This window comes from Lepus europaeus, chromosome 13 (assembly GCF_033115175.1).
Source record: "Lepus europaeus isolate LE1 chromosome 13, mLepTim1.pri, whole genome shotgun sequence".
NCBI classification, from domain to species: Eukaryota; Metazoa; Chordata; class Mammalia; order Lagomorpha; family Leporidae; genus Lepus; species Lepus europaeus.
The window spans coordinates 90,255,928-90,270,419 of record NC_084839.1 but is presented as its reverse complement, the minus strand read 5'-3'; the positions used below and the strand labels follow the sequence as shown (position 1 = coordinate 90,270,419).

The 14,492-nt window shown below is 47.8% G+C and overlaps 1 protein-coding gene across 1 annotated transcript in view; it reads left to right on the top strand.

Annotated features, from left to right (window-relative positions):
* Nucleotides 1-14,492, top strand: part of RFX8 (regulatory factor X8) — a 59,404-nt gene that overhangs the window by 18,776 nt on the left and 26,136 nt on the right. Inside the window, exons 4-6 of the mRNA XM_062208786.1 lie at nt 10,573-10,636; nt 13,399-13,509; nt 14,068-14,145. Of these exons, the coding sequence (XP_062064770.1) occupies nt 10,573-10,636; nt 13,399-13,509; nt 14,068-14,145 (253 nt within the window). The remainder of the gene's footprint in view (nt 1-10,572; nt 10,637-13,398; nt 13,510-14,067; nt 14,146-14,492) is intronic.

Below are 14,492 nucleotides of genomic sequence, written 5' to 3'. Positions count from 1 at the left end.
GTCTTGTTGGGCTGGGAACCAGGTTGAGGCTTGGACTTTGGGGTAATTGCTGACCTAGAAACGTACTGAACAACTGAGGCCAAAGTGAGGAAGGGGGAAGTGAGTGTGTGTGTGTGTATGAGTGTGTATGAGAGTGTGTGTGTGTTTGTGTATGTGAGTGTGTATGTGTGTGAGGTGTGTGTGAGTGTATGTGTATGAGAGTGTGTGAGTGTGAGAGTGTGAGTGTATTTGTGTGAGTGTGTATGTATGTGTGTATGAGAGTGTGTGTACGTGTGTGTATGTGTGAGAGTGTGAGTGTGTGTATGTGAGTGTGTGCGAATGTGTATGTATGTGTGTATAAGAGTGTGTGTGTATATGTGTGAGTGTGTGTATGTGAGTGTGAGTGTGTGTATGTATGTGTGTATGAGAGTGTGTGTATGCATGTGAGTGTGTATGTGAATGTGAGAGTGTGAGTGTATGTGTGTATGTGAGTGTATGTGTGTATGAGAGTGCGTATGAGTGTGTAAGTGTGAGTGTGTATGTATGTATATGTGTGTATGTGAGCGTGTGTGAGTGTGTGTGTGAGTGTGTGTGTGTGTATGTGTATGAGTGTGAGAGTGTGTGTGTGTGTATGAGTGTGTGTGCGTGTGTTCTTATCTCTGCTTAGCTCATGTTTATTCTATACCTCTTGGGCACAATCCCTGGTTACCGTGTTTCAAGAAAAACTTTTGGTCTTTGTTAGACAGACAGACAAATCTTTATTCTGTCTGGTGTACAGGGACTTCAGAACACATGTGAAGGGACAGGTGTTGAGCAGAGTGGTTGGGATGCCAGTTCAGATGCGTGCATCCCACATTTATGCGTGGGCTCGAGGATGCTGGCACCACTCCCGACGCTCACTTCCTGCTGCTGCGGAGCCTGGGAGGGAGCAGTGGTGGCAGACTGGGCTCCTGCCACCCATGTGGAGATCTGCAGTGAGTTGCCAGCCTCCAGCTTCTTAAGGGGCCACTGTGGACATTTGCAGAGTATACCAGCAAATGGGAGCTCTCTGTCTCTCCTTCTGCCTCTCAGTTACTAATTTTTTAGAAGATTTTCTTACTTCTTTACTTGAAAGAGTTAGAGACAGAGAGAAAGAGAAATCTCCCATCCATTGGCTCACTTCCCAAATAGCAGCAACAGCCAGGGCTGGGCCAGGCCAAACCCAGGAGCTTCTTCTGGGACTCCCACGTGGGTGGCAGGGACCCAAGTACCTGGGCCATCTTCCGCTGCTTTTCCCAGGCCATTAGCAGGCAGCTGGATTGGAAGTGGGGCAGCCGAGACTCGAACCGGAGCCCATACGGGATGCTGATGTCGCACACAGTGGCTTAACCCACTACACCACAATGCCAGCCTGCCAAATAATTAATTTTAAAATGTTTGTGAAAACGAGATGGAAAATGTTCAAAATCCCCAGGGCTGGGCTTTTGGCCTGTGGGTTAAGACATATGGGAGTTAGTTACATACTGAGTACCCCATATGGGAGTGCCAGGATTCGAGTCCTGGCTCCTCTCCGGATCCCAGGTTCTGCTAATGTGCACCTGCAAAGCAGTAGGTGATGGCTTACACATCCGGGGTCCTGCTACTTATGTGGGAGACCTGGACTGTGTTCCCAGCTCCTGGTTTCAGCCTAGCCCTGCCTTGACTACTGTGGGCATTTAGGATAGGAGATGAATCAGCATATGGGAACTCTGTCTCTCTCCCGGTCTCTCTGACTCACAAATAAAAATAAATAAATACGCATTTCTTAAAAATTCCAAAACCCGAGGGGTCTTCAGAAAGCTCAGGAAAATGTATATGAGGAAAAACTCTGCATGAACTTCAAAAGTTTTTGCACCCAAATAAACTTAATTTTTCATCCCGCTTGTGCAGGAGCTTTTCCAAGTGCCCCGGTAAGGTAAGCGCCGAGCTGTACTGTGCTTAGGGTCGGGCTTCAGAATGAGTGCAAGCTCACCCCATGCCCGCCCTGCCCCTCCTCCCAACACACAGGCGCACTGGCTCGCTCAGCTTTTCCAACTGAGCACATTAAAGGCCTTTAAAAAGTTTCTAAAACGGTGCCTTCTACATTGCAGGCCTTTGTTCTTCTGTTCCTTTGTTCTTTTGCCAGCCCATGAGCTCAGGGGGCTGCCTTGGCGGTGGCAGTGGCCCGGTGGTGGCTGCTGCCGGCTGGTCGCACGGAGCCTGTGGAATGCAGGCGGAGGGTTCACAGCTGGCTAGGGGTGCAGAGGAAGCTGACGAGGCCAAGGGTTCATCTTCCAGCCTGCACGGCCCCCAGCCTGGCCACTGTGGGCACCCCAGTCTGATGGTATCCACAGCAGCGTCTCCTTCAAAGGGGCCTCTTCTCCACCGTACCAGGGTGGGGGCTGAGACCCGAGGAGTCTTCCCCGGGGCCAGCCCCCCACCAACCTTCACAGCTCTCCGAGGGGCCCCAAGACACTTTGGACACTTGACTTCCAGGTGCTAATAAGAGGTCCAAGTCGCAACGCGCTTTTTGGCCCTGCCAACCCTATGGTTTTCGGAGCCGGTTAGAACTTGTTAAGGTTAAAAAAATATATATGCATTACCTAGTTGTTGTCTAGCAGCTTACAAAAACATGCACCCTGGAGAATTATGGCCCGGACACCCCACTGCTTGGGGAAAGTGTTCAAAGCAGGTACTGCTCCTAAGCCTCCTCTTGTCCGGAACTCTAGCATTTGTTCAAAGCATGCTCTCTCGGCCTTGCCCACCTTCCACAGACAGACATCCCTCCTCCTCGAAGCAGCGGGTTATTTGCTGTCCACAGATAAGTGCAGCCTGACCCCTACGGCCTGAGTTGCCTCTGCAGAAGGCAAATGTCGGCAGCTTACACTGAAGACATGTCCAGAGGTCCTCCAAGCAATGAAACTGTTCGTGAGATCTGATATAGTCCAACAGTGGTCTAGCCTCAGTGGAGAAAAAACTTAGCCACAGCCCTCAGCAAGGCAGAATTTTTATTTTTAACAGAACTCTTGAGGCCCAACTTCTTTTTTTTTTTCTTTTCTTTTTTAATTTGCGGGACAAACACAGAGAGAGATCACCCATTTGTTGGTTCACTCCCCCAAGTGCCCACAACAGCTGGGGCTGGGCCAGGCTGAAGCCAGGAGCCAGGAACTGCATCCAGGTCTCCCACATGGATGGCAGGGACCCAAGTACTTAGACTATCACCCAGAGGCAGATTTAAAAATATGATTGTTCTTGCACACTTTAAGTTTCAAAATGCTTATGTTTGACTATGTGCTTCTTGTGTACATGGTTTTTTGAAATCATACCCATGTGTATCTTAAAAGAACAGAAGAGGTGAAGTCAGAGCAAAAATCTCTACCTCTGATCATCCCGTCAGTAAAACGGGCATAATATCGTGTACCTGCCTTCCTAACAGGGCATTAGGAGAGTTAGGGTAAAACCAGTGGTGCGGCGGGTTAAGCCGCCATGGGTGACACAGGCATCCCGTATTGTAGCACCGGCTGGAGTTCCAGCTGCTCCCACTTCCACTTCGTCTCCTTGCTACTGCACCTGGGAAATCAGAGGAAGACAGTTCAATTGCTTGGGCCCCTGCCACCCATGTGGGACACTTTGATGGAGTTCCAGGCTCCTGGCCTCAAGCTGGACCAGTCTTGGCTGTTGTGGCCATTTGCAGAGTAAACCAGCAGATGGAAGACCTCTCCCTCTCCCCTCTCCCCTCTCCCCTCTCCCCTCTCCCCTCTCCCCTCTCCCCTCTCCCCTCTTCCCTCTCCCCCTCATTTTGTCAATCTGCTTTTCAAATAAATATATCTTTGTAAAAAAAAAAAGAAAAAAAAATAAAATAACCACAATACTCATCACCAAGTAAGTGCACGGTATATTTTGGTGATTGATATTATTAGTGTAATCAAAATTATAACTATGCTTCAAAAAGTTTGTGGATACAGAGTTAAAAGGTAAGCTTTTGGCACCAAAAGTTTCGAAATCCGTGCATGGTGTTTGATAGTACACATTTCCATGAACTCTGAATACGTGCATTTCAAATTTTTATTCTGAAATGAAGTTTTAGTTCCATTTTGGATGAAAGAGCCTCATATTAAAGTTTTTCATAGTCACCGTGACAGTATGTCCTCCTATGACACATATATTTACTATTTCCTCTTTAGATATAAAATATTCACCAAGTTGACAGTATCTTTTTTTAAAAAGATTTATTTATTTATTTGAAAGGCAGAGTTTCAGAGAGGCAGAGAGAGAGAGAGAGAGAGAGAGAGGTCTTCCATCTACTAGGTCACTCCCCAGATGGTCACAATGGCCAGAACGCCACCGATCCGAAGCCAGGAGCTTCTTCCGGGTCTCCCATGTGGGTGCAGGGGCCCAAGGACTTGGGCTTTTCCAGGCCATAGCAGAGAGCTGGATCGGAAGTGGAGCAGCCAAGACTCGAACTGCTGCCCATATGGGATGCCGGCGCTACGCCACAGCGCCGGCCTAACAGTGTCTTCTAATCAAAAGCAAAATATTTATTTCACGTGCTTTGAGACCAACAGCCTTAGCCCATTTAATGAGTGGGAGATGGGCCGGCGCCGCGGCTCACTAGGCTAATCCTCCGCCTTGCGGCGCCGGCACACCGGGTTCTAGTCCCGGTCGGGGCACCGATCCTGTCCCGGTTGCCCCTCTTCCAGGCCAGCTCTCTGCTGTGGCCAGGGAGTGCAGTGGAGGATGGCCCAAGTGCTTGGGTCCTGCACCCCATGGGAGACCAGGAGAAGCACCTGGCTCCTGCCATCGGATCAGCGCGGTGCGCTGGCCGCAGCGCGCCTACCGCGGCGGCCATTGGAGGGTGAACCAACGGCAAAAGGAAGACCTTTCTCTCTGTCTCTCTCTCTCTCTCACTGTCCACTCTGCCTGTCTAAAAAAAAAAAAATAAAAAAAAATAATAATAAAAAAAAAAAAATGAGTGGGAGATGAAGCACCTTTGCTCTGAGATCTGATTCGGAACAAGTGCGGTGCACGGAGGAGGTTTTATTACATTTTTATCCTCTTACCTTGTAATTGCTTCAAGTTGTTTTCCTGTTGTGAGAGTGGTTTTTTCCAGGGCAAATTAGGAGACCAAAATGATGTAAATGAAAGTCTGGATTAATGACAAATGATGTCAAAACCTGAGAATGTGAATGCAAAGTGTAGTTAAACTAAAAGGAAGTCAAATGCCAAAAAGCGTTTTAAGCTAACACCGCATTCCAAAGACTTGATGGCAAAAAACGTTGCTTTAAAGATGCACTGTGTGTCGGGTAATTGTGTCGTCTTGACCTTCAACTCTTCTTTAAGCCAAATGGACTCTAAAAAGTAAGGTAGTGCGGTTCTCGGGCTATGGCTCCAATGCCACCACTTCGCTGGTGCCCACAGTCAGGCCTTTGTTCCTCCATCGTCCTTGCCTTCCCGGCAGTCCTGGGGGGATCCAAGTCCACATGTTAGTGAAGGCGAAGAGCTTTGCGGGCTGAGGGAGGGGTCACCAAATCCCATCCCCCCACTCCCGAGCTCCAGGGACTCCAAGCCTGCCACAGAGAGGCTCAGTGCAGAGCTAGGCCAGGGTGCTGCTCCTGTCCCTCTGCAGGTATTCACAGAGTGCTCCCCCTCCCCCCAGCTCCCCACCCCATCTCCCTTCTCTGACTTCTGCTGTCCTCCCTCCATTCCCAGCTGATCCTTGCCTTCCCCAAAGTGTTTGAATGCCAATGACCTAGGCCTAACCCAGCTGGTGTCCCGTAGCTTAGAAGGCCTACAGATGATCTCAGGGGACAGACTCATCTCAAAGTTCCTGGGGCTCCAGGGGCCTTGGTTTTTTTTCTTTTCCCTCTGCCTTCCTGATTGGCAGCCCCAGCATCTCAGACCTCAGCGAACGGGCAGAAGCCCCAGCCGCTGTTAGCCTGGAAGCCCTTCCTACGCGGTGATAGGCCAGCTCTGGGTGCTGTGAGCGGTTTCAGGGGAGCCGTGTGTTAGCAAGGACGGTGCTTTGATCACAGCCTGATAAATACCCCGGAGATCTGACTCAGAGCCACACCAGGGAGATGGTGCTGAGAGGGGCAGTGAGCCCAAAGACAGGATGCCATCCTGGCCGGCAGCCCGAGAGCTTCCATCTGGCGCAGTCACCTCCAGGCCTGCTCTGGCGTCACCCTCACCGCGCCTCCTCTTGGGTGGTAGACCCCAGTGGGAGCAGGGGGACGCGCTCCTCTGCCACAGCCTCGCTTTCTAGCCGAGCCCAGTCTTGCCAAATTAAAAGCACAGCCAACGCCTGCGGTGTCACTGGGCCGGCCTCTGCCAAAGCCTCAGGTTGCCGACGCCTTGAACTTGGACCTCCCTGAGTTGCCTCCTTGCTGCAAAGCTGGTCTCCAGCGGCGACTCTGTTCACCTGCCTTGTAGCCCAACTTCACGGTCGCCTCCTCTTCACCTGCTGTCTCGGGCAAATTGCTCTCATGCTCTTTGCTTGCATGAGAGGCCTCTGAAGCTAGGAGATTTTAGAAAATAAACATGATCTCACTAAACCCACGTGTTGACCCAGTTAGGACACCTGTCGAGCAGGCCTGCTGGCTCTCTCTGGCCAGGTAAAGATGGGGACTGCTTACAGATGACCCCATCTCTCCATGAGGTTTGAATATTTTCTCTTTCCCACTATTGTTGTTTCTGTGCAGGAAATTCCCCGAACTAAATGCTGAAAAGTAGCAAAGCTCTCCCAGGGAGGATTCCTGCCACACAAGAACCCATCTGTGGCTGCCGGTTCCCTTCAGTCTTCCTTGTAGAGATGAAGAGGAAAATGCCACTCCCCTTTCAGTTGTGAAATTAAACTCATATTTGACATGGAAGCCATGGCAGGAACTTGAATCATTCAACACTCAGAATCACTGAGAGCCTGCCTAGGGCCTCTGAGCATTTCTCAGCCATAGCTGACAGTGCTCATGGCTCCAAGGCTGCAGAGGCAGGGCTGGGGGGTGAGGGGGTGGGAATCGGTGACTAGATTGAACGTTTTCCTCGTCAGCCCTTTAAATCTGAGACCAAGCCTTGTAGCTTCTAGGTTCCAATTTCTGAGTATTCAAAGTGATGCCCCGTGAAGACTACCATCCTCACTGAAAGAGTTGACTAATGGCTGTGCAAGTGTGGGATTCTGTTAAGTGCAAATCAGGCTAGCTAATCATAAGGGAAGCCCTCCTGAACTTATCAAGCTTCTAGTTGACAGGCATATGGGCTGTTGAACCAGCAAGAGAATACACAGCCTCCCAACACGCATTCCCCCAGCGCTCTGTACTGCAGCTGTCGCAAGCGTCACTCAACATCTTTGCAATTATTTGTGTAACATTTTCCCTCCACCTGCGAGACCAGACCTTGTCTGCCTTGATCTCAGATGTACCCATCAAGACCTGCTATGTAGGTGGCACTTGATAAGCATCTGATGGGTGGGTAGGTGGATGGATGGATGGGTGGATGGGTGGGTGGATGGATGGGTGGATGGGTGGGTGGATGGATGGGTGGATGGGTGGGTGGGTGGATGGGTGGGTGGGTGGGTGGGTGGATGGATGGGTGGATGGATGGGTGGATGGATGGGTGGGTGGGTGGATGGGTGGGTGGATGGATGGATGGGTGGATGGATGGGTGGATGGGTGGGTGGGTGGATGGATGGATGGATGGGTGGGTGGGTGGATCGATGGGTGGATGGATGGGTGGATGGATGGATGGGTGGGTGGATGGATGGGTGGGTGGATGGATGGATGGATGGGTGGGTGGGTGGATGGATGGGTGGATGGGTGGGTGGGTGGATGGATGGGTGGATGGATGGGTGGATGGGTGGGTGGGTGGATGGATGGATGGATGGGTGGGTGGATCAATGGATGGGTGGATGGATGGGTGGATGGGTGGATGGATGGGTGGATGGATGGATGGGTGGGTGGATGGATGGGTGGGTGGATGGGTGGATGGGTGGGTGGGTGGATGGATGGGTGGATGGATGGGTGGGTGGATGGATGGGTGGGTGGATGGGTGGATGGATGGGTGGATGGATGGGTGGATGGATGGGTGGGTGGATCGATGGATGGGTGGATAGATGGATTGAGCTAAGCACATTCATACTGTGGTCTTGCATCAGTTTCCCAAAGACAACATATTTGGAGTAGCATGTTGACATAAGGTAGTTACAGAGAAATTGCTCTCCCTCCAACGTAGTTGAAGAAACTCTCACAAGTGATGTTTAAGACATCTCTTGAAACTATGACCACATTTTCTGCTTAAATTCCTTTTACATGAACCCTCTACTGAGTGAACTTCTATTCTGACATTTTCTTCATCTTAAATGCGTTCTGGGCCTTATTCCCAGTTTTCTTTATCTGTTTGCTTGGTTGGTTGCTATCATGTCCCAGGATCTATGTGGCAATGGGCTGCTTATAAATTTTACCTTGTCATACCCCACCCAAGGTGTCCCTGCAGGGTGACACGTTAGCTTGGGCTGCCATAACCAAATCCCTCAGACAGGGTGGCTTTAACCACTGACATTTATTTTCTCACAGTTCTGGAAGCTGGAAGTCCATCGTGAAAGTGCAGGAAAATTTGGTTTCCAGTGCAGGCTGTCTCCCTGGCTTCTCAGATGAGCGCCTCACTCTGTCCTCCCGTGGCCATCCTCTGTGACACGCAGAAACAGAGAGAGAGGGAGAGCAGGTTCTCTGGTGTCTCTCTCTCTCTCCTTAGAAGAACACCAGTCCTGTCAGCCCATGGCCTCACTTTTATGACCTCCTTTCCTCTTAAGTATCTCCTTAAAGATCCTGTCTCCAGATACAGGAGCAAGGGTTAAAACGTAGGAGGACACAACCCAGCCCATAACACATTCCTAAGATGCTTCAGATTCTTTGTCTTTGAGGTGGGCATTGTGACCCAGTGGGCTAAGTTGCTGCCTAGAACAACTGCATCCCGTATCAGAGTTCCTGGTTCAAGTCCCACCTACTCCACGATCCTGATTCCAGCTTCCTGCCTGTACATCTGTGAGGAAGTACATGTACAAAACCAAGTACTTAGGTTCCTGCTACCCACATGGGAGACGCAGGTGGAGCTCCTAGCTCTTGGCTTCAGCCTGGCTTGGCCCTAACTTGCAAGGATTTGGGGAGTGAATCAGTGAATGGAAGTCAGTCTCTCTCTCTCTCTCCTCGCTCCTCTCTCCTCTCTCCTCTCTCTCCCTCACTTTCCCTGTATACCTGTCAAATAAATAAAATAGATAAATCTTTTTTTTTTAAAGTAGAGTGTCTCTTTCTGGTGGGTTTCTAGACCCTGGCTCTAGGTGCCCTATATTGGAGAGTGTTTTTCTAGAAACATTTATCAGAGGGCATCGCATACTTTGCCGATCGGAGAATGAGCCAACGCGAGAGGCTTCCTATGCGAGGTGACACCTGCTTCCCTCCCCTCCAGCCCCTCTCTGCCTCCACAGTAGCTGTCCTGCTTCCGAGGCAGAGGGCCAGTTTGCTGCCCTCCTCTTTCTGTGCTTGTGGAGAGCTGGAGCCATCAGGTGTGAGGATGTGTGCTGACGTGGAGTGGACAGAGCCGCCACTGACCCACACTGACCCTCGGCTCAGCTTCGAGGCTGCCAAGAGCACCTGCGAAGGAGAGGCCGTCCCTGGCATCTGGAGAATGCACATTCCCTGGCGCAAGAGGGAGTCAGGGGACTTCCAGTCTCTCAGATTCCCATGGGGCCAGCGCTGTGGCGTAACGATTAAGCAGTGGTCTTTGACACCAGCATCTCATATGGATGCTGGTTCAAGTCCTGGCTGCGCCACTTCTGATCCAGCTCCCTGTTAATGCACAGGAGAAAGCAGTGGAGGATGGCCCAAGTGCTCGGGCCTGGTCACTGATGTGGGAGACCTGGTTGATGTTCCAAGCTCCTGTCTTCAGCCTGGCCCAGCCAGTTGGGGAGTGAACCAGCAGAGAGAAGATTCTCTCTCTCTTGCTCTCGCTCTCACTCTTGCACTCTCTCTGTAACTGTTTCAAAAAATATATATATTTTTTAAATCCATGTACTGGATTTTAAGAGTTTGTGGAAAAAATGAAATTAAAATATAATGTAGGGAGAAAAATGCATGGGTAGGACTAGACTGAACCTGTTCCCCGTTGCATGGTGACGTAAAGCTCACATGCCTGTTTTAAATGCCCAGCTTTCTTGTTGTGTGCAGGTGCCCTGCTCTGCCCCCTCAGTTCAGGGGAGACTCCCATCCCTGGAGCGATCATTCTCAAAGCACCACCATCAGAAAGCAATAAGACTTCTTTTTTTTGGTGAAGAGTTTTCTTTTCCCTCAGAAACGAGTTCTACCCAGGATGATATCATATCCTTACTTTCGAAGGGAATACATCTTTAAAAATAAATACTTGCTTGTCCCAGTTACAGAAATGGATCTCGTCAAACCCCCAGTCACCATTTCTGGATAGAAACTTGGAGGAGAGCTTTGCAATAAAAGTTATTGTACCCCAAGCAGTTCACCTTGCCACAAAGGATACTTCGTTTCTGTGCTCAGAGACAGATGTTTCACTAAAATTATTCCTCTGTTGTCTGTTCTTTTACAGTGAAGATGTTGTCACTTTTGAAAAATCTACTAATTATAACACCGTTATCCAACAAGAAGAAACAGTGAGTGTTGAGTAAAATAGCTTGCCAATAATAGACCAAGCGATATTCAGCAAGTGTGTCTCTGTGTATAATTAATGCTTTTATTCTGATGTCCCCTAATCATTCATTTACTTGACCATGTTTGTTAAGTATTCACTGCTAGGACAAGACATGGTCCCTGTCTCATGGAGTTTACTGTTCAACTGCACATTCACCATTTAACTGTGCTTCTTTAGCTATTAAAAAGGGTTATTACATTATAATTTATGTAACCATATTATATAGATTATGTAACCTGTATATATCTAATATAATATATAATAATTACATATAATGTATGATAATATATAACCAATATTATATGTTATAAAAACTTGTCTGAAGGTATCTAAACTGTATTTATAGCTATTAGAATTAGGGCACAAGAATTAATAGCTGATCTACAATATTATGAGTTGAATTTCACTTCATTTTGTCCTTTATTGTCAATTTTAAATTTACACAGCAAAAACTGTGAGGTGGTAGTGTGAGCTCCCATATACCTGTCATCCCATCTCCCCACTAACACCTCATGTTAGTGTCACAATTAAGGAGCCACACCCAGCTTCCCCCTAATTTTTTTAATCCAAACTTTGTTTATCCTTTCCACCCCTGCTAGCCCATAGGAATCAACATTCTGTGTTCAGATTGAGGTTTTTTTTTTTTGTTTTGTTTTGTTTTTTAGCTCCCTTATTTAAGGAAAAGCATGCAGTGTTTGCCTTTCTGTGTCTGGGTTGTTCTACTCAATGGGATACCCTCCAGTACCACCCATTTTTGCTGCAAAAGCCAGGCTTTCATTCCTTTTTATAGCTGAGCAGCAGTCTATTGTGTGTGTATATGTGTGTGTGATTATATGTATATCACATTTTCTTCATTCATCTAATGATGGACACCTTGGTTGATTCCACATTGCCTGTTGTGAACAGTGCTGCTATAACATAGTGGAGCAGCTCTCTCTTTAATACACTGAGTCCATGCCTTTTGGGTAGGATTCGACTTTAGTTGGCCAAGATGACATAATACTTCAATACTGTCTTATCTTGGGCTGGCACAACAGATTCCTTGGAGTAGGAGGCTGAAAGTCTGAGAGCATCAGGTGCCCTCATGGCCGGGTTCTGGTGAGGGCCCTCTTCTAGACTGTGGAATGCTCACTGCTCTTTGTGTCTTCACAGGTGGAAGGAGAGCTTCCCCTGACCTCTTGTAAGACACTAAGGCCACCCTGAGGGCTCCATCCTCATGACTTAATTACCTCCCAAAGGCCCCACCCCCTAGTGCTATCCCAGTGGGCTCAAATATTCAGTCTGTAGCAGATACTCTCTCATTGACAAATATCATTAACTGGACAGCCTTTTAAAAACCTGTTTTTTTGACTGCACTCTGAGTGATGATTAGGTATGAAAGTTAGAATACTAGCACACAAATAAGCAAACAAGAAGCTGTACTCCCTATACTTAAGTAGAACACAGTTTTGTAGCTGAGGGGTTAAACCAAACATGAAACATTAGGACAATGCTGAATGGGCAGTGCAGGGTAAGGGTGGGGGGGGACCTCCAAAGTAGGGGGAGAGGGAAGGACTCATGGAGCAGAGTGAGCGGGGAGAAGCAACAGTGATACGTTTGAATAATGTACATGAGTACTTTAAAAAGTTTGTAGAAGGGGCCAGTGCTGTGGCATAGCAGTAAAGCCTGCAGCACCAGCATCCCATATGGGTGCTGGTTCAAGTCCCAGCTGCTACACTTCTGATCCAGCTCTCTGCTATGGCCTGGGAAAGCAGTGGGAGATGGCCCAAGTCTTTGGGCCCCTGCACCCATGTGGGAGACCCTGGAGAAGCTTCTGGCTCCTGGCTTCAGATTGGCCCAGTTCTGACCATTGTGGCCATTTGGGGAGTGAACTAGTGGATGGAAGATCTCCCCCCGAACCCCCATAATTCTCTGCCTTTCAAATAAATAAATAAATAAATCTTTTAAAAAAAATGTTTGTAGAAAATGGAATTAAAATATACATCTGTTTCAGTGCAAAAAATCTTTGAAATCCCTGCATTTTTTTTTGTAATATGGATTTTTCTACGACCTTTTAAAAGATTCCTTATATGCATGGATCAAAAAATTTTGTACCAAAATAAAATAATCTATTAATTCCATTTTTCATAAACTTTTGCCATTATTTTTAATGATTTATTTATTTATTTGAGAGGCAGGGTCAGAGAAAGAGAAGGAAAGAGGTCTTCCATCTGCTATTTCACTCCCTAAGTGGCCGAACGGCCAGAGTTGAGCCCATCCGAAGCCAAGAGCCAGGAGCTGCTTCTGGGTCTCCCAAGTGGCTGTTGGACCCAAGCACTTGGACCATCGTCCACTGCTTTCCCAGGCCACAGCAGAGAGCAGGATGGGAAGTGGAGCAGCCAGGACTCGAACCACCACCCATATGGGATGCTGGCACTGCAGGCAGTGGCTTTACCCACCATACCACAGTGCTGGCCCCTTCATGAGCTTTATGAAGTTCTGCCATCTTAAGTCCCACCCTCTCCCCGATGTCCGTAGTCCATAGACGTATAGACACAGGTTATAGCGCCTTTTAGAATGCAATATGAGGAGGAAGCTGCTGTACTCAGTCATGTGTCCTGGGACGTGGCTAAAAAGATGACACAGAACATTAACTTACAGTAACAGCGTGAATACCTCACGGCCTATATGCTAGAAACTGCATTTGATTTCAAAGAAATAATCCATTGTGTAAATGATTTCTAGTGTGAAGATCATTCACCCATAAAGACAGACCAAGTGGGATCCCCTTTGTCTGAATTCAGAAGATGTCCATTTTGGGAGCAAGAGCTGGCCAAGAAATACTCCTATAAAATGGTAGGTTTGCCCTCTGGGAAGTTGGCTAGCTTTTCGTGTCACGCAATGCTTAATGCAGTAGATAGTTTTTTAAAAAATATTTGTTTATTTTTATTTGAAAAGCAGTTACAGAGAAAGAGAGACAGAGAAAATCTTCCATCTGCTGGTTTACTCCCCAGATGACCACAGAAGTTGGGGCTGGGCCAAGCCAATACTAAGAGCCAGGCATTCCATCTGGGTCTCCCACATGGGTGGGATAGCCCAAGCATTTGGGTTATCTTTCATTGCCTCCCATGGTGCATTAGCGGGGAGCTAGATCAGAAGTGGAGCGGCCTGCGTAGTGGTAAAATAAACCCTGGAAATCTATGGGTCAACATTGCAATGAAAGCTAGACGGATTAGAGCTGGGGGTGGGGGGCAGCACTCCCTAGGAGTAAAACCCACCATGGCGCATGTGAAGAGCCCAGCTGTTGTCACAACCGAAACACAGCGACTCTGAGCGCTTCACAAGGGTCTTTTGAGGGTTGGCTCTTTTTTTGAAGCGGTCTGAAAGCTGAAATAATTTCCATATCCTTCCTAGATGGCCTTTCTTGCTGATGAGTACTGCAATTATTGTCGAGACATCTTACAAAGCGTGAAGAACCAAGAACTTGACAGGGTAGGGTTTTCTCTCTTAAATACAAGCATTTACGACCCATCCATCGTTAGCCATTAACCATTTCTCTTAAATGGACCCCTTAAGGGATGTCTGTTGGTAAGTCATTGCACTGAGTGCTTATAGTGCCTCTGCTTTGTGAAGTCTTGAAGGTGGCATTGAAATTCAAGTTCATTCAGTTGGGAATTCTCCAAGGTGCTAATATGGATGACTTTGTACATTAAATACGATTTCAGCTTTATATATATATATATATATATATATATATATATATACATATATATATATCCTCATTCTAGCTGGTTTCAAATAAAGTATTAGTAATACGATTCACTTCAGAATTATCAAGC